The following is a 26,047-nucleotide window of genomic DNA, read 5'->3' on the forward strand; positions in this document are numbered from 1 at the left end:
GGCCGGCGGCCCCGTCCTCAGCACGGAGCGGGCCCGCTGCGCCGGCCGGCTCCCCGGGGCCGCGGGAGGCCCTGCCCGCTGCCGGCGCGGCCCCCTCCCGGCGGCCGGGCTCCCTCCTGGGCGCCCCCAGGGGACCCCGCAACCTGCCCTGCGGCCCACAGGTGGGAGAGCACGTGCGGGGAGCGGCCGAGGCCCCGCTTCCGAGCTGCGCGCCCTCGCGCGCGACACTCAGTGAGGGCAGCCGCACCTGCGGGGGCGGGCGGCAGAAGCCGCCTCGCCGAGGAGGCGGCACCGGCCTCCCGCCGCCAGAGGGCGCTGCAAGCACCGCGGCCCCGCTCGCCTTCCCACCCTCCTGCCCCGCCCCTCGCAGTTTTGCTTCCGGGTGCTCCGGAAGTCGGGCTGGAAGGACGACTTCCGGCTCCGGGCGGCCGCGGCGGTACCCGGGCGCCACTGCGATAGGCACCTATCGATCTCACCAGAAGGGACTGGGCCGCCTCCGCCGGAGAGACAGAGCCTCCCGGGATCCAAGGCGCAAAGGCGGGGTCGCGCGGCCGCTTCAGGAGTTGCTGCCCGCGGCGGGGCGGAGCGTTCGCCCCGGGCCGCAGTCCCAGATTGGAATGAATGGGCGAGCGGCGGGCTGCTGACTAGCGCCGCTCTTCCCCCCAGCGCGGCGTCGGCAGCGCGGAGCGGCGAGGGCTCGGGGGCAGGATGAACCGGGCCAAGCCCACCACTGTCCGCAGGCCCAGCGCTGCGGCCAAGCCTTCGGGTGCGCGGCCTCTCCCCGCGGCACGCGGCGCAGCGCCTAGGGTCGCGGCTTTGTTTCTCCGAGCCGAACGCGGTTCCTAGGAATGTTGTCTCGGACAGCAGTCCTTGGTCCCGGGGGCCCTGGGAGTCCCGGGACGGGGGTTTGGGACCGCTGCCACCGCCTCCTCGACCCAGGCCGTCTCGTTGGTCTGTGCATCCGAGGCCGCGGACAGCAAGCAGCCCAGGAGTGCTTGGCGGGAGGAGGGGGCGGTACAAGCAGGGGCTGACAGCGGGCTGGAGCCAGACTGGCCTCCAACCCGCGCTCCGCTCCTCCTAGCTGAGTGGCCTGGGCGCTTTACCTAACCTCTCTGTGCCTGGTGGTACTCAACCTGTAAAGTGAGGTTAATGATGCCTGTTTCAGAAACTTGTTGAGGGTGGAGGGAACGGATGCTGATCGGCTGGAAACGGCCTGGTCTGTAGTCAGCGCCGTGTGACTGTGCGTTGTTGCTCACTGGCCAGTCCCAGCACTGCTGTGGACTTGCTGGGTGTCTTGTTTTTTGGCCTGCCCCAACCGGAGTTGAATCCCCATGGAAATCGTGGGAGGTTGGAGTTGTTCTCAGACTCCCTTTCCACCTACCTGCTTTGTGAAGGCGCGTGTCCCTCTATAGGTCACCCTCCACCGGGAGACTTCATTGCTCTGGGCTCAAAGGGTCAGACCACTGAGTCGAAAACAGCCTCCACCCTGCTGAAGCCTGCCGCTTCCGGCCTGCCCTCGGAGCGGAAGCGCGATGCTGCCGCTGCATTGGCGGGTGCCTCGGCATTGCCTGGGCTCACCAAGCGCCCCAAACTTTCCTCCACGCCCCCGCTGAGTGCCCTGGGACGCCTGGCTGAGGCTGCGGTTGCAGAGAAGCGTGCCATCTCTCCCTCCATTAAAGAGCCATCCGTGGTCCCGATTGAAGGTAAACACAGCCTCTGGACATCTCCCAGAAAGCACAGCCCCTGCCTCGTCCCAGCACCAGGGTTCAGAAAGGCTACTTCCAGGCTCAGCACTGGAGGCTCTGGAGAATGGAGGATAGGAGTCAGCTGTGAGTTTGTTTTCCAGAGCATCTCATAGAACCGCACCTCTGCTTCAGACTGACAGTGATGAGAGGTGCTTGGCACTCAGGGCAAGGTGGCCCACATGGATCCGGGGCCGCTGCTGAGTGTGCAGCTCCGTGGCCCTCTCTGGGGAGCAGACAGCCGTGCAGGGGGCTCCTGCATTGGAAAGCCTCGTACGGATTTCTGTTGGCCCTGCTCCAGGGCTGGAGCCGGCGTGAGCCTGATGCCCTCCTGGAGAGCTGCCTGCTCCGGTCCTTGGGGAACAGGCTCACTCTTGTTCCCTTGCTGGTCTGGCGTATTTTCTGAGGCTGACTCTGTGACAATTTTCTCTGAGCACAGGAAGTCCAGGGCAGTGCAGACAGACAGGTGCTGTCCTTGGGGGCTGTGCGTCTCGTGAGGACCCTGTCCACCCAGGATGAGGTGGTTCCTGCTGCCTCATCCCTCTTCCCAGTTCCTAACAATGCAGAGTTTACCTGCGTGCTTTCTATCTCTTAGCTGATGAGGTCTCATGATAGCATTAGAGACAGGCCTAAAGCTTACCCACAGAAGCTGTCAGTTCTGCACCTGACACTCCCCTGTTTTTCTGGAGGTCGGGTCTGTTTAACATCACACCAGTCCCGGGTGTTAAAGTGTACAGGTGATCACGAGGCAGCCGGGGAGGGGAAGGCCCATCAGGGAAGCGGGGAGAGAGGAGGCCCGTCGGGGACTGTGGCAGGAAACAGCCCGACAGGCTGGCTGGGATTCGACTGGCAGTGAGAAGCCGTGGCGTGGCGGCCTTCGTGCTGGTGGAGGGGCCCGTGCTTGGGGCAGGGCCGGGGCTGCGCTGGGCAGCGGTGAGACCAGGGCGGAGGCTGGCCTTGGGCTGCGCCGAGTGGTCGCCGCCTCGGATCTCGTCTCAGGGTCCCTCCCCGGCAGCTGGGCCAGGTCAGCGCTGGGAGCACTTGAGGGGCTGAGTCCCAACTCAGGCCACAGCTCTCTCCTCACTGGCCGTGCTTCGGTTTTACTGTCACACAAGCCCCAGGTAAGGTGGCTTTGACGGTTACGTGGAGCATGGTTACGAAAGGCATGTCATAGAAGAGACGCATTTAGCAAAACAGAAGAGGCCAAGTTCAGGCGTCTGGCACTTGGAGTGTCTCCACGGCCAGGACCTTCTGAGCGCCACCCCTCTGTCCTGTCTGTCTGTCTTTCTCCCTGGCACGTGGAAATCACTCGGGGAGTGTCGTCCACCTCTGTCCTCCATGCATTTGAGTCAGAAATCTGTTGCGTCGCCATCACTTGGGTATCTAAAAACACAGTCCTAAAAAAATTTCTGAGTCAGAGAAGAAATCACAGTGGGAGTGAGAGAGCAGGTGGACCCAAACGGTCACACGTGCGGCACAGATCAGACACGAGGGGAGCCGAGCCTGGCCCAGGGGCCCCCAGAGGTGGGGAGCGGGGAGGGGGGCTCTGGTCCCGTCAGAGAAGGAAGGTGCGGGCCAGGATGCCCAAGCAGGTAGCAGGAGGGAGAGAGCACAGGGCAGCTGTGCGGGGGGAGAGTTGGAGCCCCCGGCGGGCTCTCTCAGAGACGTGGGGAGCAGCCTCTGAGGGGCAGACACGGGGAGGCTGTGGTGGAGGAGGAGGCCCACAGGTGGCGCCCGGCCGGCTCGCTTGGAAGCTTAGGAAAAAGGACCAATTTGTAGAAAAAGAGGTGTTCCTAGGCCAGGTCATCCTCGAGTAGCCATGTGGGTGCAGTGAGAGGGCTCTGGCAGTGCCCGGTGGGCTCCTGCATGGCCCCTCCTGGGGCTGGTCACTCCTGGGGGTCGGCGACCCCTGCACTGCCAACCTGGCTGCGCCCCTACTTCGCTGGGGACCTGGGGTCGTGGCTCCACCCCAGGCCCTCAGTCAGGTCCCTGGAGGTCACCCTTGGCAGCCCCTGGCCTGGGGGCCCCGTGGGGCGGTCTCGCTCGAGGCTGCCCGCCTGACCGGGCTGTCCCCCCGGCAGTCCCACCCACGGTGCTGCTGGACGAGATCGAGGCGGCCGAGCTGGAGGGCAACGATGACCGGCTGGAGGGTGTGCTGTGCGGGGCCGTGAAGCAGCTGAAGGTGACGCGGGCCAAGCCGGACAGCGTCCTGTACCTCAGCCTCATGTACCTGGCCAAGATGAAGCCCAACATCTTTGCCACGGAGGGCGTCATCGAGGTGAGGGCCGCCGCCCCCTCCGTGCCGGGGAGCGGGGAGGGCGCGGGCGGCGCTGGACGGGCCTCCCCGCCACCGTGCGGTCTCCCGCAGGCCCTGTGCAGCCTCCTGCGGCGGGACGCCTCCATCAGCTTCAAGGCCAAGGGGAACAGCCTGGTGTCCGTGCTGGCATGCAACCTCCTCATGGCCGCGTACGAGGAGGACGAGAACTGGCCCGAGATTTTCGTCAAGGTGAGCGGCTCCTCCCGGGCGAGCGCTCTTGGTGAAGGGGGCAGGGGGCTGCGGTCGGGGCGGGGGGACTGCTGGACCACCAGGGGGTAAAGGCATCTGAGGGCTGCGTGTGGCAACCCAGGGCATCTCTCCTGACCTGCTGGCTGTGAAGGGGCAGCCGGGGCCTGGGGAGGCTCCCAGCTTGCTCCTGCCCACACGCAGGGGGTCGCAGTGGAGGGCAGGCTGAGGTTCGGGCTCCGTCCTCACAGGTATACATCGAAGACTCCCTGGGGGAGCGGATCTGGGTGGACAGCCCACACTGCAGGACCTTCGTGGACAACATCCAGACGGCCTTCAACACCAAGATGCCCCCCAAGAGTGTACTCCTGCAGGGGGAGGCGGGGCGTGGTGGCGGGGACCTCAGTGCTGGTGAGAGCCCCTGCGGCAGCTGGGCTGGGGTTCCCTGTGGGAGGGGCCTGGACATGCGGCGCCTGGGGGAGCCGTGTCCACTAGGCGCTCTTTCTGCAGGAAGCAGCCCACACCCGTCCCTCACGGAGGAGGAGGACAGCCAGACGGAGCTCCTGATCGCCGAGGAGAAGCTCAGCCCTGAGCAGGAGGGCCAGCTCATGCCCAGGTAGGTGTGCCACACGCCCCCCGCCTGCATGGCCCCAGGAGAGCACCCCCCCCCCGCCTGCCTTCCTGCCTGCTGCCGTCCCCCCTCTGGCCTAGGTACGAGGAGCTGGCGGAGAGCGTGGAGGAGTATGTCCTGGACATGCTGCGCGACCAGCTCAACCGGCGGCAGCCCATCGACAGCGTCTCGCGGAACCTCCTGCGGCTGCTCACCTCCACCTGCGGCTACAAGGAGGTGCGGCTGATGACCGTGCAGAAGCTCGAGATGTGGCTGCAGAACCCCAAGGTGAGGCGCGGGACGCGCGCGCGGGGCCCTTCCGCGCCTGAGGCCGCGGGGCTGACGGCGTCTCCCTGCCCCCGCGCCCGCAGCTGACGCGGCCCGCCCAGGACCTGCTCATGTCCGTGTGCATGAACTGCTGCACGCACGGCGCTGAGGACGTGGACGTCATCTCCCACCTGATCAAGATCCGCCTCAAGCCCAAGGTCCTGCTCAACCACTACATGCTCTGCATCAGGTGCGCGCGGGGCCGCGGGGGGTGGGGGGGGGGCGGCAGGGGCGCGGGGGCCGCGGGGGGGGGTCGCGGGGGTGGCGGGGTGCGCAGGGCCACCGGGGTCGGGCGGCAGGAGCACGGGAGTCTGGGGGGCGCGGGGGGCGGGCGGCGGGGGCGCAGGCGGCAGCCGCTGGAGCTGCCTCTGCTTGGCCGTGCCCAGGGAGCTGCTGAACGCGCACAAGGACAACCTGGGCACCACGATCAAGTTCGTGGTCTTCAACGAGCTCTCCAACGCTCGGAACCCCAACAACATGCAAATCCTGTACACCGTGCTGCAGCACAGCTCCGAGCTGGCGCCCAAGGTGGGCCCCGGGGCCCCTGCCCCAGAGCCTGGCTGGAGGAGAGGGTGTGGACCCGCGGGTGCAGAGCGCTGTGAGGAGGCTCTGGCTGTGCAGCAGCGGCCGTTGGGGCCAGTCCCGGGGTGTCGGTCGCGGGCTCTCTGGGCAGGCCTCCTGTTGGCCCACGAGGATGAGAGCTGCGGGGGCCGCGTGGCCTGGGGCAGGCAGCCTGCAGCTCCCGCGCGCTCTCTCCGCAGTTCCTGGCCATGGTGTTCCAGGACCTGCTGACTAACAAGGACGACTACCTGCGGGCCTCGCGGGCCCTGCTGCGCGAAATCATCAAGCAGACGAAGCACGAGATCAACTTCCAGGCCTTCTGCCTCGGGCTCATGCAGGAGCGCAAGGAGCCTCAGTACCTGGACATGGAGCTCAAGGTGCGCGGCGCCCCGGCCCCGCCCCCGCCGCCGGCGGCCCCGCCCCCGCCGCCGGCGGCCCCGCCCCCGCCGCCGCTATCTGGTGTGCGCAGAGCGACGGCACCCCCAGGGCCGGGGGTCTATTCAGGGTGGATTTTGGGGGGTTTGGGGAGGCGGGAAGGGCCTCCGGAGAATAGGACTTGGGGCCGAGGGTGGCGGATCTGGAGTGCCGCGTGAGCGGGTCAGCAGACACCCCGTGGGGGTCCTGTTCTCTGTAGGGTAGCTCAGTCCAGCTCTGTGGGCTGAACCTCCCCCTGTGGCCTGACCTGGCCTTGCTGTGCCGGTTCTTGGTCCCTAGCCTCCTGCTGCCCGGCTGGCCGTGGTGGGGGGCGGTCAGAGGGGAGACAGGGATGTGGACCCGATGAGCTGAGCTGGGCTGGACGGGGCTGCTCTGTCGTGCAGGAGCGCTTCGTGGTGCATGTCACGGACGTGCTGGCCGTGTCCATGATGCTCGGCATCACCGCCCAGGTGAAGGAGGCTGGCATCGCCTGGGACAAAGGAGAGAAGAAGAGTGAGGAGCAGGGGGCAGGCTGCCTGCTGCGGGGGGCTCTCGTGGTGGGGAGGCGACCTTGGGTGGGAGAAGGGGGCTCTGCTCTGAGTGTGGGCCTGGGGCGGGAGGGTCGTAGCTGCAGCTCGGCTCCTGGAGTCCCAGGAGCTTTTGAAACTGCTGGTTCCTACTCTGTCCGGGCGGAGAGCAACCGCTCCCAGCCTGGGGTCGCCCTCTGCTGGTTTGCTTGTGCGGGTCCTGGTGCCTTTGGGCTGGGGGTAGGGTGGGGGCCAGGGCAGCGGTGTCTGGGTCAGCCTGCTCTGGGTCATCACTGACCCTGGAAAGGGTTGGCTGCAAGGCCCTTTAAGCGGTTGGCTGGAAGGACACTTGGGATTTCAGGATTTCAGTTCCCTGAGGTGTCCTCAACCCTGGAGGACAGTCAGATACCTGTTCGCTGAGCCTTGCTCCAGCCGTCTCGACCCCGCCCCGCCTTGGCCCCGCCCCGTCTCGGCCCCTCCCCTTTGAGGTCTCAGGATGCTTGTGCCGCCCAGGCGCCATAACCGTCTCCTCCTCCCCAGACCTCGAGGTGCTGCGCTCCTTCCAGAACCAGATCGCCGCGATCCAGCGCGATGCTGTTTGGTGGCTGCACACCGTCGTGCCCTCCATCAGCAAGCTCGCCCCCAAGGACTACGTGCACTGGTGCGGCTGGCTCTGCCCCGCCCCGGCCGGCCATGCTCCCGGGGCTTGCGGGTGACAGGCCACTGGCTGGAGCCAGGCTCTCTGAGACCAGAGGGGCCAGTGGGCAACAGCCAACGCCTCGTGGTGTCCGAGCTTCCAGCAGGGCCTGGGGGAGGCGGGGTCCTATCTGGTGGGGTGGGGCGCCCCCTGTTGGGAGGGGCCCATCTCCTGCCAGCCTCCCCGGCCTCACTGCAGAGCCAGGAGCCCGGCCCTCCCTCTGTGCACAGACTTCCCCGCCCATGGGGGCTGATGGGGTGGGGGCCCCAGGACCCCAGCCTGATGGCCCTCCTGCCCTGCAGCCTCCACAAGGTACTCTTCACGGAGCAGCCCGAGACCTACTACAAATGGGACAACTGGCCGCCCGAGAGTGACCGCAAGTGAGCAGGCCAGCTGGCGGGGGCGGGGCCATGGGCGGTCCCGCCCATACCCTGCGCCGCCCTTTCCCCAGATGCACCGTCTGCAGGCCCCTGTGCCCTCCCGGGTGCTCGGCTGGGCGGGGCCCCGGCCCCACCCCCACCTCCACCCCTCGCGTCCAGGCAGCACACACACGTGCCCTCTCTGCCCTCACCGGTCCCCGAGCCAGGTCACCCTCCCCAAGCTTCCGACAGATCGCTCCCGTCTTGCCTCTTTGGGCCCCACCGCGGGGTCAGCGTGCTCCCCTCACACCGCTGGAGCCCTCCCCCTGTCTGGGGGCGCGGCTTCGGGGCGAGCTGGCCTGTGGGCCCCCCGGGCCGGGCTCCCACTCAGAGCCCTCCACAGGGCTGCAGGGCCCAGTCCACATAGGCACCAGGTACAAGCGACTGCGAGGAGGGCGGGCAATGCTCCCTCTGTGCCCAGACCAGACTGGAGCTGGGGCTTCCCCTGCCCTGGGGGGTGGGCGGGCCCTGCGGGCCTGGGGTGGGCTCCCATGAGCCCGCCTCTGCCCCTCTGCCCGCAGCTTCTTCCTCCGCCTCTGCTCGGAGGTGCCCATCTTGGAGGACACGCTGATGCGCATTCTGGTCATCGGGCTCTCGCGGGAGCTCCCGCTGGGCCCTGCCGACGCCATGGAGCTGGCCGACCACCTGGTGAAGCGGGCTGCAGCTGTGCAGGCAGATGGTGAGGGCCTCCCGCTGCCGGCTCCCCTCCCCGCGACCTCCTGGGCCTCCGTGTGTTCTCTGCACGGTTGAACCTGGCAGGAGTGTCTGTCTCCCACCTCTCTGAAGGGCCGGGGTTGGGGGGGGGGCCTGACGTGGAGCCGTCCCCTTCTAGAGCACGCGTCTCGCTGCTGGTGGGCCTGGGCTGACCTGCAGTGTTGGGGGCTTGCCGTCCCCCTGCCCTCCCTGGCGCGGCCGCTGCACCCACGGGTGTTGGCGCGTCCTTGCCCGTCTGTGAGCCCGGCCGTGCTGCACCCTCGGGCACTGCGCACCCTGGCGCCCTGGGGCTCCTGCGGCAGCGCGTCCCGTGCCTGCATCATCCCTGCCCCACGTCCTTGCTTCCGGACGCCCGCGGCCCGAGTCCGGGTGGGACGCCCACCGAGGGACCTGCCTGTGGCTCCCACATTTCAGACGTGGACGTGCTGAAGGTGGAGCGAGTGCAGCTGATCGACGCCGTCCTGAACCTGTGCACCTACCACCACCCTGAGAACATCCAGCTCCCGCCAGGGTGAGGCCCCGCCCCGGCTGCCCTGTGTCCTCCTCCGCCCCCCTCTGCTGCCTAGTTCCCATGTGTGAGCTAGCAGCCGGGTCTGGCTTCCAGGCGACAGTGAGTTCACGCCGTTTCCTCGGCACTGACGGCGGTGCCGTCTTCGTTTGCCCTATGCGTCACTCGTTGGCGGTTGTGACAGGGTGGTCTCAGCGCACCCGCAGGGCTCCGCAGCCGCCGTCTGTGTGACTGACAGTGTCGTCCCTCCAAGAAGCCTCTCCCCATCCGCTGGTGCTCCCCTCTTCTTCCCCTCAAGCACATGGGGCCGTTTCCCGTGCATCCTGTAGCTTGGACGTTTCTAGACGTCTCGCCCCTGAGATGTGGCGGCAGGGTGGCCCCTCTCAGGACGCGTGTGCCGTTGCTGCCTGGGTCCCGACCCGTCCGCCTCTTGGACTGCTGGTGCCGAGGCTGAGCTGTGACCACCTTGCTTCCAGGTACCAGCCTCCGAACCTCGCCATCTCCACTCTCTACTGGAAGGCATGGCCCCTCCTGCTGGTGGTCGCTGCGTTCAACCCGGAGAACATTGGTGAGCGCCCCCTGCCCCGCCTCGGCCAGCCACGGCCACCTGAGCCTCTGTGGGCCTCGCCTTTCCGGGACGTCCCGCTTGTCGGGCCGGGGGCAAGGCCTGGCTGGGGGCCGGGGTCGGGCCCGGGCCCCGCGCCACCTGTCGCCTTGTGCCGTAGGCCTGGCCGCCTGGGAAGAGTACCCCACACTGAAGATGCTAATGGAGATGGCGATGACCAAGTGAGCCGCTCGCCGCACGCGGGGCTGGGGCGCGGGGCTCGGCTACACTCGGGCGTGTGGCGGGGGCCCGGGCCCTCAGGCCCCCGGAGGGTGCCTGTTGTCTCTGAAGTGGGAGTCGGCCTGGGTGCCTGTGCCGGACCGCCTGGCCCAGCGGCAGGGGTCTCGAATGGCCCTCCCCCACACATGCCGCTCTGGGTCCGGGGCCCTGACGCCTGTCAGCCAGCTCTGGAGGCACCAGCGCGCAGTTGTGTGGAAGGAGAGGGTGGCCGGCTGTGGTCCCTGAGGGACATCCGCTCCCTCACTGAGGTCTGATTGTGGCCGTGTTGCCGATGGCCCTGGGACGCCTTGCACGGTCTGACGTCTCCATCCGGTCCTGGGCCGGGGGCATCGCCATGGGCTCTGACCCCTACTCTTGAGCGCTACCTGGGGGCGGCACGGCGACAGGTTCCTGTTTCCTGGTCCCAGCAACTACTCGTACCCACCGTGCACCCTGACGGACGAGGAGAGCCGCACCGAGATGATCAACCGGGAGCTGCAGGTCTCTCAGCGGGAGAAGCAGGAGATCCTGGCATTTGAGGGGCACCTGGCCGCAGCCTCCACCCGGCAGACCATCACGGAGAGCAGCAGCCTGCTGCTGTCCCAGCTCACCAGCCTCGAGCCCCAGTGCGTGCGGCCTGGGCCTGGCGGGGCGTGGGGGCATGGCCGGGCGAGGGCGGGGGTGTGGGGCGTGGCTGGGCCTGAGGGGTAGGGGTGGGGTCTAATGGGAGGCCAGGCCACACTATGTGTGAAGCCAAGAGCCCCCCAAGGCCAGGCTGAGAGGGGAGGAGCCACGGGCCTGTGGGAGGACGGACTGCAGGTGGGAGGCAGGCAGGTGCGCCCCCTACCCACTCTTAGCTGGGGGCATTGCACTTGCCACTTTGACACATGCGTGTCGCCTGGCGCTCTCAGAGGGCCACCCCGGAGGCCTCCGCCTCACATCCTGGACCAGGTGAAAGGCCTCAACCAGTCCCTGCGCCTTGGGCACCTGCTGTGTCGGAGCCGGAACCCCGACTTCCTCCTCAACATTATCCAGAGGCAGGTAGGTACCCCTGAGGCTGCAGGGGGCTCTGGCATTCGATGAGACTGTGGGCTGGAGGGCGCGCCTGGAGACTGGGCCCCTCAGCAACGGCTCCGGGGTGCAGGGGGCCGCCTCGTGGGCAGTTGCGGGGGGGAGGAGGGCAGCCGGGCTGACTGGTGAGAGCCGTGTGCCTGCTGCCCGCCCAGGCCTCCTCGCAGTCCATGCCCTGGCTGGCCGACCTGGTGCAGTCCAGCGAGGGCTCCCTGGACGTGCTGCCCGTGCAGTGCCTGTGTGAGTTCCTGCTGCACGACGCCGCCGCCGAGCCCGCCTCGGGCGGGGAGGAGGAGGAGGGCGAGAGCCGGGAGCGGCGGGCCAGGAAGCGTCAGGTCAGCCTGCGCCCGGGCCCACGCGCCCGCCCTGACCCTGTCTCCCGACCTCAGACACCCGGGGCCCACGCGCCCGCCCTGAGCCCGCCACCCTCACACGCCCGCCCTGACCCCAGACGCCCAGGGCCCACACGCCCGCCCTGACCCTGTCTCCTGACCCCAGACACCCGGGGCCCACACGCCCGCCCTGACCCTGCCACCCTCACAAGCCCACCCTGACCCCTATCCCCTGACCCCAAACACCTGGGGCCCACGCGCCCGCCCTGACCCCGCCACCCTCACACACCTGCCCTGAGCCCGCCACCCTCACACGCCTGCCCTGACCCCAGACGCCCAGGGCCCACGCGCCCACCCTGACCCTGTCTCCTGACCCCAGACACCCGGGGCCCACACGCCCGCCCTGACCCCGTCTCCTGACCCCCGACCCCCACCCCCCCAGAGGCAGCAGAAACAGAAGCAGCTGCTGGGCCGCCTGCAGGACCTGCTGCTGGGCCCCAGGGCAGACGAGCAGACGACGTGTGAGGTGCTGGACTACTTCCTGCGGCGGCTGGGCTCCTCGCAGGTGGCCGCCAGGGCGCTGGCCATGAAGGTGCGGGGCTGGGCCCTCCGCGCCCCGGGCACGGTTGTCTCTTGTTAACACGACCGTCTTTCTCACCGGGGCTTCAATGGAAGAGACTGTCAGGGAAAAGAGCACGGTAGTAACGTGCAGACACTGGGTCCTGTCCCGCCCGCGCCCTTCCCGCTCTGGGGTGACCGGAAGTGTCCCGGGGCGGCCCCGTGTCCGTCCTGCCGCCCCCCCCCGAGGCGCTGGCTCTGGATTCCCGGGCAGCCGGCCCTCTGTCCTGGCAGCTCTGAGCGCGCGGCGTCTCTGCTGGCTGGAGGAAGCCGGCAGCCCCCGAGCCCGCGTATCCGTTTGCAGGGCCTGTCCCTGGTGCTCTCCGAGGGCAGCCTGCGGGACGGGGAGGAGAAGGAGCCGCCCCTGGAGGAGGACTCGGGCGACGCGGACGCGCTGCAAGGCTACCAGTGGCTGCTGCGCGACCTGCCCCGGCTGCCGCTGTTCGAGAGCGTGAGGAGCACCACCGCGCTGGCGCTGCAGCAGGTGCGGGTGGGGGCGGAGGCGAGGGGAGGGGCACCGAGGGGGCGGGGGCGGGCGTGGTGGGGCGGGGCTGCTCACACGGGCCCCCTCTGCAGGCCATCCACATGGAGACCGACCCGCAGACCATCAGCGCCTACCTGGTCTATCTGTCCCAGCACACGCCCGTGGAGGAGCAGGGCCAGCACAGCGACCTGGCCCTGGTGAGGGGCGGGGATGGGGGGAGCTTGTGAGCCAGCCGGGTCAAGAGCGGGCAGGCGGCTTGGCCACACCTTGGCTCTGGGCCCCGAGTGCCGAGCTCCTTGGCAGGGACCTTCTGTCCAGGGCAGGAGCACCCGTGTCTTTGTGGTCACCCAGCGCTGCTTACCTCTGTGGCTCTGGGCCAGCCTGGGACGCGCAGGGGCCAGGACGCGCACCCTGCTCCTGAGGGGCCCTGTGAGCCGGGCACGGGTCTGTGTTTTCCCGCGGCTTGCTCCTTCGTGGCTGTCTTTCTCCTGACCTTGCTCTTCTGTGGGTTTGTCGGCTGACAGCGCGGGGGTTCTGAAGGCCCCCAGTACCTGTGGAGGGAGTGAGTTGAGGGATTGGCTGAGGACTGAGGTTGGTGGGCAGTGGGATTCTGTCCAAGCCTGTGTTCTTGCCGAGGGGCCGGCGCCTCTGCCTTCTGAGTCTGGTCTAGGGGCCAGCCTGCCCCGCGTCACTGCTGCGGATTGCACGCAGATGCCTGCCTGGCCGTGGGCAGGCGGCTTTTCCCCGAGGGCCCCGAGACGCCTGTGTTCCTGCCACTCCTCTCCGCGGGGCCAGCCCCCTCCAGTTCACAGCCCGTGCGTCTGAGGGGGTGCACATGGGGCCTCGTCTGTCGTTGGCGTCCTGGCCGGTGTTGGGGTGTCTGCCTAATGGGGTGCAGCGTCGGGTGGCCTTGGACGGGGATGGGCCGTTGGCCGGGTGTGACGGGAGGAGAGCCCGAGCTGCTGACCCCGCCCCCTGCCGCCTGGTCCCCCAGGACGTGGCCCGGCTCATCGTGGAGCGCTCCACCATCATGTCCCACCTCTTCTCCAAGCGCTCCTGCAGCGCTGAGTCGGATGTGGTGCTGGCGGCCCTGCTGTCCATCTTCTCCCGCTACGTGCAGCGCATGCGCAAGAGCAAGGAGGGCGAGGAGGTCTACAGCTGGGTAAGGGGGTGGCCTCGCCGGGCCCGCCCCGCGCCCCGCCCCGCCCCGCCCCACCAGGTCGCCCCCGCCCGCCCCCTCCCAGCCCGGCAGCCGCACACCGTGCCTCGGCCTCTCACGCCGCCTTCTTTCTCCAGTCAGAGTCGCAGGACCAGGTCTTTCTGCGCTGGAGCAGCGGGGAGACGGCCACCATGCACATCCTGGTGGTCCACGCCATGGTCATCCTCCTGACTCTGGGCCCGCCCCGCGGTGAGCAGGCTGCGGGTGCTGGGGCCGGGTCCCCCGGGGAGGCAGACGCCCCTCCTAGGGAGCACGTGAACCTCTCTGTGGCAGGAGTTCTCCGGGGCAGGCGCTGTCCCATCGTCCTGAGATGCACGTGGGTGCTCCGGACACCTGGGCCTGCCCTTCCTGCTGGGTTTCTGGAGGTGGACGTGTGCACAGGGCTGCCCACCGAGGGGCCGTGGGTCCCTGCCACAGGCCTGGGCCTGGCCTTTGGCCTGCTGGCCAGGGGCTGTGTGCAGAGCTGGCCGATCCTCCGGCCGCCTGAGGCCTCCCGGGCTGGCAGCTTCTCCGTCCCTGCGTGAGGCTGATGGAGTCAGTGGCTGTGTGCCCTGTGTCCAGGGAGGCAGCCTTAGGCCAGTCTGGCCTGCTGGCTGCCCAGGGCTGTGTGGAGACAAGGGCGGGAAGGAGCTGGTTCGGCTGAGCCCACGGAGCCCGGCGCACATGCTGGTCTGGGCCTCACCCGGCTTCTGGGGGCCTGGCTGGCTCCCTGCACTTCGATTTCCTTGACTGAGACGGGAGAGCATGGTGGTTGTGAGGGTTGGATAAGCCTACTCCAGCCTTCAGCCTGAGGTCCCAGGGTGGCTGCGGTGCTGACCGCAGCGTCTCTCCTGAAGCTGGTGACAGCGAGTTCCAGGCGCTGCTGGACATCTGGTTCCCAGAGAAGAAGCCGCTACCCACGGCCTTCTTGGTGGACACATCGGAGGAGGCGCTGCTGCTGCCCGACTGGCTGAAGCTGCGTATGATCCGCTCAGAGGTCCCGCGGCTGGTGGACGCCGGTACTGCCCGGGGCGGGGGACGGCCCGGGGAGGGGGACAGCCCAGGGACGGGGACACCGGTACTGCCCGGGGAGGGGGGACAGCCCAGGGAGGGGGTCACTGGTACTGCCGGCGGGGGGACGGCCCAGGGAGGGGGATGCTGGTACTGCCTGGGGGGACAGCCCAGGGGGGTGGATGCCGGTACTGCTGGGGTGGGGGGGACAGCCCGGCGGGGGGGACACTGGTATGGCCCACTGGTATGGCCCAGGGGGAGCCAGGCCTCGCCTCTCACTGCAGGCCGTTGCCAAGGAGAGAGGGCAGCTCGGGGTCCTCTGGCAGGTTCCGGGGCGTCTGTTATTCGGCTCGTGTCTAGATCCTTCAGGGAGCTGACCTTGTCTTCAAGCTCTTATGGTCTTATAGGGCTCCAGAGAGAATGGGGTGCTGGAGGAGGGAGGGAGGCAGGTGGTCTGGACTGTGGGGTGGGCTGGGGCAGCTTGCAGTGAGAGAGAAAAGTGCCCAACAGCTGGGGAGGCCGGGCAGGTGGGGGGCGAGTTGGTTTGGGAACCAGGACACCTGGGCGAGTCTGACACGGGGCGGGGCCGGGGGGCCCGGTGGCTGCCCTTGGGGCTGTCGTCCGGCCGCTGAGGGGAGCTGCCTGCAGCCCTGCAGGACCTGGAGCCGCAGCAGCTGCTGCTGTTCGTGCAGTCCTTTGGCATCCCCGTGTCCAGCATGAGCAAGCTGCTGCAGTACCTGGACCAGGCCGTGGCCCACGACCCCCAGACCCTGGAGCAGAACATCATGGACAAGAGTGAGCGCCGGGCCGCGCCGAGCGCCCCGGGCAGGGCCTCTGGGCGGACGGCCGCCTCAGACGCTGCTTGCGGCTCCGGGGAGGCGCGGGCTCTGCGGGCGCGGTGGGGAGGAACCCCCGCCCTGGCCGTCCGGTCACCCGCGGTGTCCTCGCAGACTACATGGCGCACCTGGTGGAGGTCCAGCACGAGCGCGGCGCGTCCGGAGGCCAGACCTTCCACTCCCTGCTCACAGCCTCCCTGCCCGCCCGGCGAGGTACCGCGCATGGCCGCTGCCCTGCGTCCTCCGCCCGCTAGCGGGCTCTGAACCTCGTGGGCCTCGGGAGCCCTGGCGAGGCTGGGGTACCGGGCGAGAGCTCTCAGGAGGGCCCGTGAGCTACTCCTCTGTGGGCGGTGGGCCCCAGGCGAGCCTGGCCTCGGTTGGCAGGGCCCCAGTGAAACGGGTGGGAGGGCTTCTCACTGACACCGCTTCTCCCTCTTTGCAGACAGTGCGGAGGCGCCAAAACCCAAAAGCAGCCCGGAGCAGCCGCCGGGCCAGGGTGGGACCCGGGCCGTGACACGGGTGCGGGTGCTGGGCCCGGAGGACGACCTGGCTGGTCTACTCCTGCAGGTAGGGCCCCCGCCCCAGCCCCTCCAACCCCACCCCCCGCGCGGGCCCTCGGCCTGGGCCCCTGGGCAGTGGCAGGCGCTGCAGAGCACACGCGCCGTTCCCTGGCTGACACGCTTGCCCACGCGTGTGTGTGCACAGGTCCACACGTGCTCTCCAGGGCCTGTTGCCCTGGGCCCCTGTCCCCAGTCCACGGCCCCCTCCGCACGCCCGCCTGGAGAGTGTGGTGGATTAGGGTGTCCACTGACGGCCCCCTTCTCTGCACAGATCTTCCCTCTGAGCCCGGGCCCGCGGTGGCAGAGTTCCAGTGCACGCCCCGCCGCCCTGGCACTGCAGCAGGCCCTGGGCCGGGAGCTGGCGCGAGTCCGCCAGGGGAGCCCCGAGGTGCCGGGTGTGGCCGTGCGCCTCCTGCAGGCTCTCGCCACCCTGCTGAGCTCCCCGCACGGCGGCACCCTGGCCCTGGCCATGCACCGCAGCCATGTCCTCGCCTGCCCCTTGATGCGCCAGCTCTGCCAGTACCAGGTGGGCAGCGGGCGGGCCGCGTTCGCCTTGCCCGCCCCGTCCGCGCCCGCACACGTGCTCGCCCCATCGCATGTCCTTGGGATCACTGTGGGGAGCTAAACACGGGCCCTCGCCATGGAGGGTGGGGCGCCGTGCGGCGGGTGGGTTCTGGGGGTCTGGCCCTGTCTGAGCCGTGCCTCACCCACCTCCAGCGCTGCGCACCCCAGGACACTGGCTTCTCGTCGCTCTTCCTCAAAGTGCTGGTGCAGGCCCTGCAGTGGCTGGACAGCCCCTCTGTGGAGGCTGGGCCCCTGCAGGCCCAGCTCAGACTGTTTACTGCGCAGTGCTCGGCGCGGCACCGGATCAGCAACGGTGAGGCGGGGCTCCCGGGCTCTGCCGCTGTGTTGGGGGTCCTGTTCCCAGGGGGGCCCAGCGGTATTGGCGTGCATGGTTCCAGGAAACAGTGGTTTCAGGACCGGGGCCCAAGGGTGGCCCCTCGGGGAGGGGAGTGTGTGTGGGAACTGGGGGATCACTCCCGGGGCCCTGGCGGGAGTCCAGCCAGTCACACTCTCCCCTGCAGTGCGGAGTGGGTTCTTGCACCTGGTGGAGGCCCTGACGTTCCGCGGGGACCCGGAAGCGGTCAGCTCCACCGTGCGTGCCCTCGTGGCCACCCTCAAGTCTGGGGAGCAGTGTGACGTGGAGCCCGAGCTCATCAGCAAAGGTACCTGGGCCGCGGGCTCCACTGAGGACCCCCTTGCCGCTCCAGAGTCCCTCTGCCGGGCACCCCCAGCAGAACAGAACCCCGGGAGCGGGGCTGTCTATCCTGGAGCCGGGGCCCGTGTGATGGGCGCCCCCTCTGCCCTGCAGTTCTCCGGGGTTTGATTGCGGCGAGGTCACCTCACTTGGAGGAGCTGCTGGCCGCGCTCCTCTCCACTGCACCTGCCGTCCCAGCCTCGGGGCCCGTGGCGGTGGTCAGCTCGCTGCTGCTGCCGGAGAAGGAGGAGCCCCTGGTCCCAGGGAAACAGGATGCCGACAGCTGCAGGTGAGCCGGCGGGGCTGCGGTCGCGCCTGGGGACAGCCCCGGGCAGCTGTGTCTGACCCCCGGCCCCCTTCCCTGCAGCCAGGAGGCCGAGCGCCTGGGGCCCTGCTCGGGGCTGCTTGTCGACTGGCTGGAGATGCTGGACCCCGAGGTGGTCGGCAGCTGCCCCGACCTTCAGCAGAGGCTGCTCTTCTCCCGCGGCAAGGTGGGCCTCGCCGTGCCCAGCGCACGCTCTTCCTGTTGGTTCTCACAGGCCCCAGGCTGGAGTCTCATCAGCCGGACAGGTCCTGAGTGTGCCGAGCCAGTTGCCACGACCGGCCAGATCTGGTCACAGAGGCGGGAGGGCAGGGGCGGGGTTGTTCCCTGTGGGCCCAGGTCCTCGCAGGGCGCTGGAGGGAGTGGAGCCCAGCTCCCCTGACGAGGGGTGGGGGCTAGAGCCCGCCTCAGGGCCCTTCAGGCCGTGGGAAAACGCAGAAACACTGACCGGGAGGCCGGGGAGGGGCTGTGTGACCCCTGCCCTTGTTCCTGCCCAGTGCTGGCGGGTGTGCGTTTCTGAGGGTGTGGGTCACACTTCTGCGCCCAGAGCGCTGCTTGCGTGTCCCCGCTCTGAGAGGTGGGTTCAGTTCAGCCCACGTTTAATCTGCGGAGGGAACCACTAGCCTGGGAGGCCCTGCCCTGAAGTGACGGCTTCTCTCTGCCCTGTGCTGCCTCCCACGGGCTGCCTGCTGTCCACCGGCCCCACTCACCAGAGCTGGGCAGCCTGGTGGAGGCCAACCCAGGTTTCCTCCGTCCCAGGGCAAAGGCCACCCTGGCCCCCAGGTGCCATCTTTCCGGCCCTACCTGCTGGCCCTGCTCACACACCAGTCCAGCTGGCCCACCCTGCACCAGTGTATCCGCATCCTGCTGGGCCGGGGCCGGGAGCAGAGGTGAGCCCCCCGCCACCCAACAGGCCGGCTCCTTCCTTGTCACCCAGGGCCGTGTGGAGCCGCCCAGTGCAGAGCTCCTCTGGGAGCCTGGCCCAGGGGATCTGGCCCAGCACCACTCTGGCCCCCTCAGGACCCAGCAGGCCCGGGTGGCCCTGCTCTGGGTGGCCGGTCCCCTGTGCTCTAGTCACAGTGAAGGGCTGTTTGTGCCACATGGCTGCAAGCAAGGGTGAGTGGGGGCAGGGCTGGACAAGCTTGGGTGGGTGGCCCACGTCCTCTGCGGCCGGCCAGGGTCCCAGCTGACGGGGCATTTTGCCCGTCCCATCCACCTCCCTCCGCCCAGAGTCACGCCTCCTGCTGGGTCTGGCCTCCCCGCCTCCTCCAGGTTTGACCCCTCGGCCTCCCTTGACTTCCTCTGGGCCTGCATCCACGTCCCTCGGATCTGGCAGGGCAGGGACCAGCGCACCCCGCAGGCAGGTTTGGGGGGTGTCCCCTGCCCGGAGGGCGGGGTGGCCCAGGCACGGCCGTCCCGCGCGGGGCTGACCGATGGCGTCCAACTGCAGAAGCGGCGGGAGGAGCTGGTGCTGCGGGTGCAGCCGGCGGAGCTCGTGGGGCTCGTGGAGCTGATCCTGGCTGAGGCGGAGGCGCGCAGCCAGGACGGGGATGCGGGTGCTTGCGGGCTGCTCCAGGCGCGCCTGCCCCTGCTGCTGAGCTGCTGCCGCGGTGGTGATGAAGGCATCAAGAAGGTGACGGCACACTTGACGGGCTGCGTCCAGCAGTGGGGCGACAGGTGAGGGCCCGCCCGGCTCAGACTGCGCGCGGGGGTGGGAGCTGCCCTGGCCACGCGACCACTGCGTCTGCTCTCCCGCAGCGTGCTGGGCCGGTGCAGCCGCGATCTGCTGGTGCAGCTCTACCTGCAGCGGCCGGACCTGCGGGTGCCCCTGCCCGACGTCCTGCTGCACAGCCAGGGGGCCGCTGGCAGCAGTGTCTGCAAGGTAAGGCCTGACGGGCTCCACAGGGCGCCTGGCTCCTTTGCTTGGGGGTAGGAACCCAGACCGGGAGGTAGGGAAGTGCTTTTTCTCAGAACTCGGTGAGTGTGGATGAGTATCTGAGGGCAGAGCCCACCCTGCCGCCCTCTCCTGTCTGACCTCTTGGAGGGTCCTTCCTCCTCCGGGAAGTCCTCCAGGTGTGGAGCGGGGCAGAGCAGGCGTCCCCCCGTGTCCCTCTCATTCCATGATGGGGACTGTTGAGAACCGCAGGCTGCACGCTGGGTGTGACATCTCCTGAGCCCTGTCTTCCTGCTCTGTCCCCACATGTCAGCAGAGTCTCAGCAGACTCTCTGCACGCGCGTGCTGACTTCAGAGCCTCTCTGCTGGGCCCGTGTGGACAGCGTGTCCCTTCCTGGCTGCCTGCCTCCCCTGCCTGCCTAGTGTGGGTCCTCTGTGTTCAGCATCTGCCTTCCCCTCCTCTCAGTGGTGCCGGGGGGCGGGGGGGGGTGCTGTGGTGGGTCTCCCTGCCCCCTCCCCGCCTTCCCTGGGCAGGGCTCTGAGTCAGGTCTGCCTCCAGCCCTGCGTCTCTGGAGGAGGAGGGAGCGACGTTTCTTTAGCTGTGCTTTCTTTGCTTTGTGTGTGTCCCGTGTCACACACCTGAAGTTAGCTTTACCTGTGGGGTCGGTCTTTCTCACCTGAGATAGTTCAGGGCTTCTGGTCTGTCTGCGGTGAGCGGCTGACGTCGCACTGTGTGCTGAGGTTGGCCGGGACCTCCAGCTACAGCCAGCTTGATCATCTGAAGCCCCAGAAAGCAGCGGGGGCAGGTTTCTCTGGGACACCATCAGGGTCCTCAGGGACTGTGCCAGGCCCTCGGGGCTGAGCCCTGGTGGGCAGGTGGGCAGGTGGGCATGAAGGCTGCGAGGGCCCTGGCCGTGACTCCCTGCCCCTCTCAGCTGGACGGCCTCATCCACCGCTTCATCACCCTCCTGGCGGACACCAGTGACTCCCGGGCATCCGAGAGCCGAGTGGCCGACGCCAGCATGGCCTGTCGGAAGCTGGCGGTGGCCCACCCCCTCCTGCTGCTGAGGTACTGCCTGTCTGTTCGGCCTGGTGTCTCCCCACCCCCAGCCAGGGGCGGGCCCCACACCTGGTGTTCCTGCAAGAATGGGCTCTGCGGCGGTCATCCTGTGGTCGGTCAGGGCCGGAGGCTGCTTGCTGACAAGCCAAGCCTGGGGGGCGGGGCGGGGCGGGGCGGGTCAGTCAAGCAGCCGCGAGCCTCACAGTGGGCATCTGTGGGCTCGGGATGGGCTCGGTCCCAGCAGATGAGATCTCTGAGGGGAGGGGCTGGGGGACGCCCAGGACCAGGCGGCTCTGGCTTGGCCGCAGGCACCTGCCCATGATCGCCGCCCTCCTGCACGGCCGCACCCACCTCAACTTCCAGGAGTTCCGGCAGCAGAACCACCTGACCTTCTTCATGCACGTGCTGGGGGTCCTGGAGCTGCTGCAGCCGCAGGTGTTCCAGAGCGAGCACCAGGGGGCGCTGTGGGACTGCCTGCTCTCCTTCGTGCGCCTGCTGCGGGTGGGTGCCCCGCCCCCGCGCCCTGCCGCGCTCCGCCCCCGCCGCCATGCCCCGCCCCGCCATTCTGAATTCTCCCCCCAGTCGGCTTGTCCTCCTGCGCCCACAACTGCAGCGGGCTCAGTCCTCCTGACCAGGAGGCGGGGGTCTGTCCCCAGAGGCCGGTGGGTGAGGGCAGACGTGGCTCCAGGGAGCCCTGCAGGAGAGCGGAGCCCCGGGCCGCAGGGGTCAGGGGCCGGGCCAGGCTCCCAGCTGCCCCCTCCGTGGGGAGCCCCTGCGGGGCGTGGGGCGTGCGCCACAGCCACTCCTGAGCCTCAGGGACCCAGCAGAGGGCGGCGCCCGGCGGTGTCCAGCCTGTGCTGTGAGGCTCTGGGAGGGGTGCGAGCGGGACGGGGACACGGCCTCCGTCTGCGGCAGCCCCGGCTCTGAGCGCTGCCCCGCGCTGCCCTTTGCAGAACTACAGGAAGTCCTCCCGCCACCTCGTGCCCTTCGCCAGCAAGTTCGTGCGGTTCACCCACAAGTACATCAGCTGCAGCCCCGCGGCTGCCGTCGCCTTCCTGCAGAAGCACCTGAACGTGCTACAGTGAGCGCGGCCCCGTCTGCGCCGTCTCGGCCGGGCCCGGCGGGGCGGGGCGGGGCGGGGCTTGGCGCTGCGAGCTCCCGGGGCCCGGGGCCGTGGCGCCCGGGCCACAGACGCTGGGTCTGCGCCAGGCCGCCCTGAGCTGGCTCCCTCCTCCCCGGCTCCCTGAGTCCCCGACCCCCATGCTGCTCAGGCACAGCCTTGTCCCCCCTGCCCCCGTGTGGCCCTCAGGCGGACCTTGTCACCCCCTTGTCCCCCCACGTGTGGCCCTCACGCAGACCTTGTCCGCCCCCCCATATGGCCTTTAGGGAGACCTTGTTGCCCTTTACCCCTTTGGTGTAGTCCTCACGCAGAGCCTTGTCTCCCCCTCCTTGTCCCCCTAGTGACCTGTCCCTTGACAGCAGCGACCTGGTGATGCTTAAGTCCCTCCTGGCGGGGCTCAGCCTGCCCAGCAGGGACGGCGGGGCTGACCGGGCCCTGGACGAGGAGGGTGAGGGTGAGTGGGGCTGGGCTTCTGCTGGGTGGGGGGCGGGCTGGACTGCCCTGGGTGTCCCTGGGGTGTTGTTGGCCCCGGCTCTGTGCCGCGCACGCAGCCCCAGGTGGTGCCGTGGCCCGTGTGGCGTCCGGCACCTGCTCTCTGGGACCAGCCAGTCCTCTGTCCCCTCGCCTGGCCGCGTCCACATTCCTGCCCCTCCTCCGCGGCCCTCACCGCCCTGGCAGCAAGCCGGCGCCTGCAGCAGCGTGTCCAGCGAGTGGTGGGTTCGTGAGCGGGCTGAGGACCCAGGGGCCGCCCTGACGCTGGCCTCTCATGGCCCCCGGGGACTGCCCTGACGCTGGCCCCTCACAGCTGTCCTGCCCCGGTTTTGCCCAGTCATTGGTGCTGAGTGTGACTCTCAGGCACCCACCGACACGCCTGGCACAGTGCTGTGTACGGTGGTACCTTTATTGAGCACCTGCTGTGTGCAGGGCAACAGGGAGCGCGAGGCTCTGGGGAGAAACCCGTGTCTCCCAGGCGGCCCCCAGCAGGCTCGTGGTCTCATCGCGCCCACTGAGCGTCTGCTGCTTGCTGGCACTGTGCCCGGCCTGGGCAGGGCCACGTCTTCGGGGGTCTGCTGGGACTCCAGACGCTGCTCAGCAGGGACACCCCTCCCCTCCGTGCCAGGGCTCTGTGGCTGCAGTGTTGAGTCTGTCTGGGCTGCACAGGCCCTCTGTGGACGGCGGCTGGGGGCGGGTCATCCTGTCCCCCCGCCCGTGACAGGCACTAGCTTCCTGTCTTGCAGACGAGAGCTCGGCCGGCTCGCTGCCTCTGGTCAGCGTCTACATCTTCACCCCTCTGACCGCAGCCGAGATGGCCCCCTACATGAAGAGGCTGTCCCGGGGCCAGACGGTCGAGGGTGAGTTAGGGGGATGTGCGCCCTCCAGGCCGGGGTGCCCCCATGGTGGGCAGTGGCCCCCATTCTGTTCCTGCGGTCCTGGGTCCCAAACCAGCCCTGGCTGGCTCGGCTTCTCCTGGGGGGCATCCAGAAGATGGCAGGGCCCCTGGGAAGGCTGGGGGGGCTGGGTCTCTGCTCGTAGTGGGGGTGGGGGCACGGAGAGGGGCCTGGAGGAGGAAGCTGGAGACCAGAGTGAGGGGTGGGGCTGCTCTGCTGGCCGGTGTCCTTTGGGAACCCCCTGGAGTCCCCGTGGACACCAGGGAAGGGAGGCCTGGTAGGGAGCTGAGCCCGGCAGCCCCTGGTCCCTTCCGGGGAGCTGAGCCTGGGCGGCCCCTGGGGGAGGGCAGGGCGGTGTGTCTGCAGCGTGACTCTGAGGTGGGCAGGGACAGATACCCAGGGACATGGTGCACACGCAGGTCCCGGACCCCACGGACCTGGAGGAGGGTCTTGGGGGAGCGTGCACCTCCGGGTCAATCCCAAACCAGAGGTGCTGTCCCGGTGGAGTCGGGAGGGTGGCAGAACCCCAGGCTTGGTGTCCCAAGGTGCTGGGGGCTCCCCAGCATGAGTGAGCGCTGAGGCAGTGTGGGGGGTCCCAGGAGGCTTGGCCACCTTGTTCTGAGCAGCTGTGCTGCACCCGGGACCCTGGGGCCTCAGCCAGGCCGGGATCCCTGCCCAGCTGGTGTGGAGGCAGCAGCGGGCCAGCCACAGACTCCACCCGCCGCCTCCAGGTTGCTGGGGTTGGGGGGACACAGCTCTGTCACATGTGCCCTCTGCCTGACTTAGATCTGCTGGAGGTCCTGAGCGACGTGGACGAGATGTCCCGGCGGAGACCCGAGATCCTGGGCTTCTTCTCGGTGCGGAGCGGCCGCGGGCCCCGGGGATGCTGGGGTGGGAGGCATAGCCACTGCCATCCCCCTCCCTGCAGGGGCAGGGTGCCTCGTCATCCAGCCCGGGACGAGGCGGCCCAGCGAGGCGGAGCGGGGCTGGGGGAGTGGGGTCCCCGGCCGCGCTCGCTGAGGGGGGAGCCCCACCGGGAGGTGGCCCCGCTGACCCACCTTCCCCCACAGACCAGCCTGCAGCGGCTCATGAGCTCGGCCGAGGAGTCCTGCCGCAGCCTGGCTTTCAGCCTGGCCCTGCGCTCCATCCAGAACAACCCCGGGTGAGCCAGTGTCCCCGGGGCAGGGCTGTGGGGGGCCTCGGGGCCTCGGCCTTCCTGGCTCAGGGCGGGGGTGGGGTTCGGGCCCCCTGAACTCGTGGCTCTTTCAGCATCGCAGCCGACTTCTTGCCCACATTCATGTACTGCCTGGGCAGCCGAGACTTTGAGGTGGCGCAGACGGCCCTGAGGAACCTGCCCGAGTACACCCTCCTCTGCCAAGGTCAGCTTGCTGCCCCTGGGGGCCTCAGTCCTCCGGCCAGGAGCGAGGACGGGCAGAGGCTCCGCCCCTGGCAGTGGCTGGGGCGCGGGGCAGAGCTGACGGGCCCTCCCCCGTCCGCAGAGCACGCGGGCATGTTGCTGCACCGGGCCTTCCTGGTGGGCATGTATGGCCAGATGGACACCAGTGCCCAGATCTCCGAAGCCCTGAGGATCCTGCACTTGGAGGCTGTGATGTGAGCCGAGCCTCGGGACCACCAAGGCGGGCCACACAGCGCTTGGAGCCCACACCCAGGGCCCCAGCCAGCAGTGGGGGCCGCCCACCCCAGAGGCCATCCCGCTTGCGGGTGCTGGGGGCGCAGCCAGGGGGAAGGGCGCTGACGTCCTGTGGGTCGTGGCTCAGAGTTGGGTTCAAATGAAGCGTGTTGAATTCCTTGATCCCACTGGCCTGCGTGGTTTCTGGAGACCTGGGGGGGCTGGGGATGATGAGGGGGAGCCGGGAGCCCAGCCCGGCCCGCCGGCCCCTAGTGGGGAGAGACCTGGGGGGGGCTGGGGATGATGAGTGGGAGCCGGGAGCCTGGCCCAGCCAGCCGGCCCTTAGTGGGGACAGGGCGTGTCCGTCTGGAGACAGGAGGCCCCCTACCTGGGCACAGTCCTGGCCCTCTAGCCAGCTCTCCTTTCTGGCAGCGCTGTGGGGAGAGACGACGGTGCCCGGGCGCCCGCTGCCCATGGGCCTGGCTTCATTGGCGCCTGGGGGAATGGGGAGTGCTGGGGATGCAGACCAGGCCCCGCTCCGTGCCCAGAAGGGACCACAGGGCCTGAGGCCTGAGCCTGCAGGCTTCCCTCCCAGAAGCCTCTGTTCCAGCCCCACGGGGATGGCCAGCCGCATCTGTCCACTGAGCGTGGCTGGCGGCCCCACGGAGCTGCAATGCTGGGGGGTGGTCTGCCCGGGAACCTGGCCTGGGGCACCGAGGGCAGGGGAGGGCCCTGTCCAGTGAGGGCCCTGGGACCCTCTGGCAGCACTGGTTTCTCCAGGCCAATGTCTATCTTGCGGGGTGACGCTGTCCCCCTCATCGATGCTCATAGCAGCGGGGTGTTCCCCGCACACAGGGCGCCTACGTCTTCCCTCCCACTCCCCCCCCCCCCCCCCCCCCCGGTTCATCACTGCCGCCCCACCCCCCCCAGCCACCAGGGGGCACTGAGGCTCTGACGGGCCCAGACCCAGGAGGCCAGCCTGGGTGAGGTGGACAGGCCCGTGGGGCTGAGGGCGGGGGCAGGCAGCGCTCCTGCCCCCAGGGGTGGGGCTGTCCTCGCTCGCCCCGCGGCTCCGGGTTGGCCGTGGCCTTGTCCGGCTGCAGGATGCCTCGCAGGACCCCTCCCACCCCTGGGCCCTCACCTAGCCTCCCTGCTCCCCGAGCCTCTGACGGGCCAGCCACGCAGCTGCCTGTGTGGTTGCTCCTCAGGGTCCAGGTCCCGCCCACTCCCCAGTGGAGCCCCAGACCCACTCCTGTCCCGTCTGTGTGGCTCCTGCCCAGGGCACGTGGGATGGATGCCCCTCTTGGGGGCCGGAGTCCCCTTGCTGCCCCTGCAGAGACGGGCATGGACCTGAAGGGTCCCCTCCCAGCCTGGGCGCCCTGCGGGGAGCCCCATGGCACCTCCACAATGCCACAGCCCC

At 69.1% G+C, this 26,047-nt stretch overlaps 1 protein-coding gene across 3 annotated transcripts; it reads left to right on the forward strand.

Annotated features, from left to right (window-relative positions):
- The first annotated feature begins 401 nt into the window (after positions 1 to 401).
- INTS1 (integrator complex subunit 1) lies at positions 402 to 24,810 on the forward strand. 3 transcript variants are annotated; one of them, XM_069569668.1, is made up of 47 exons: positions 402 to 766; positions 1,413 to 1,703; positions 3,824 to 4,020; positions 4,111 to 4,248; positions 4,497 to 4,656; positions 4,756 to 4,861; positions 4,957 to 5,143; positions 5,227 to 5,372; positions 5,569 to 5,710; positions 5,944 to 6,120; positions 6,562 to 6,670; positions 7,225 to 7,345; positions 7,684 to 7,761; positions 8,322 to 8,479; positions 8,929 to 9,025; positions 9,499 to 9,590; positions 9,748 to 9,808; positions 10,274 to 10,471; positions 10,757 to 10,886; positions 11,072 to 11,251; positions 11,691 to 11,840; positions 12,171 to 12,350; positions 12,443 to 12,547; positions 13,345 to 13,512; positions 13,647 to 13,758; positions 14,406 to 14,567; positions 15,208 to 15,354; positions 15,510 to 15,608; positions 15,838 to 15,962; positions 16,227 to 16,481; positions 16,673 to 16,832; positions 17,041 to 17,181; positions 17,328 to 17,502; positions 17,581 to 17,704; positions 18,295 to 18,425; positions 18,766 to 18,895; positions 18,986 to 19,212; positions 19,294 to 19,417; positions 20,365 to 20,498; positions 20,798 to 20,990; positions 21,443 to 21,570; positions 21,951 to 22,063; positions 22,848 to 22,961; positions 23,784 to 23,854; positions 24,068 to 24,159; positions 24,267 to 24,376; positions 24,497 to 24,810. In XM_069569668.1, exons 1-47 carry the CDS (start codon positions 709 to 711, stop codon positions 24,610 to 24,612), a joined length of 6,612 nt encoding a protein of 2,203 aa, XP_069425769.1. In that variant the 5' UTR covers positions 402 to 708; the 3' UTR covers positions 24,613 to 24,810. The 3 variants fall into 3 exon arrangements, with proteins under 3 accessions (XP_069425769.1, XP_069425771.1, XP_069425770.1); XM_069569670.1 differs by having other exon boundaries at positions 18,808 to 18,895; XM_069569669.1 differs by having other exon boundaries at positions 11,730 to 11,840.
- The last annotated feature ends 1,237 nt before the right edge of the window (positions 24,811 to 26,047 follow it).

This window comes from Ovis canadensis, chromosome 24, assembly GCF_042477335.2.
Source record: "Ovis canadensis isolate MfBH-ARS-UI-01 breed Bighorn chromosome 24, ARS-UI_OviCan_v2, whole genome shotgun sequence".
Taxonomy (NCBI): domain Eukaryota; kingdom Metazoa; phylum Chordata; class Mammalia; order Artiodactyla; family Bovidae; genus Ovis; species Ovis canadensis.

Excerpts from the sequence above, each read along its gene's own strand:
- INTS1 (XM_069569668.1), top strand. The coding sequence starts at position 709 with ATGAACCGGGCCAAGCCCACCACTGTCCGCAGGCCCAGCGCTGCGGCC. Across the intron at positions 4,657-4,755 it reads TGGCGGGGACCTCAGTGCTG|GAAGCAGCCCACACCCGTCC; the intron begins GTGAGAGCCCCT and ends CTCTTTCTGCAG. Across the intron at positions 23,855-24,067 it reads AGATCCTGGGCTTCTTCTCG|ACCAGCCTGCAGCGGCTCAT; the intron begins GTGCGGAGCGGC and ends CTTCCCCCACAG.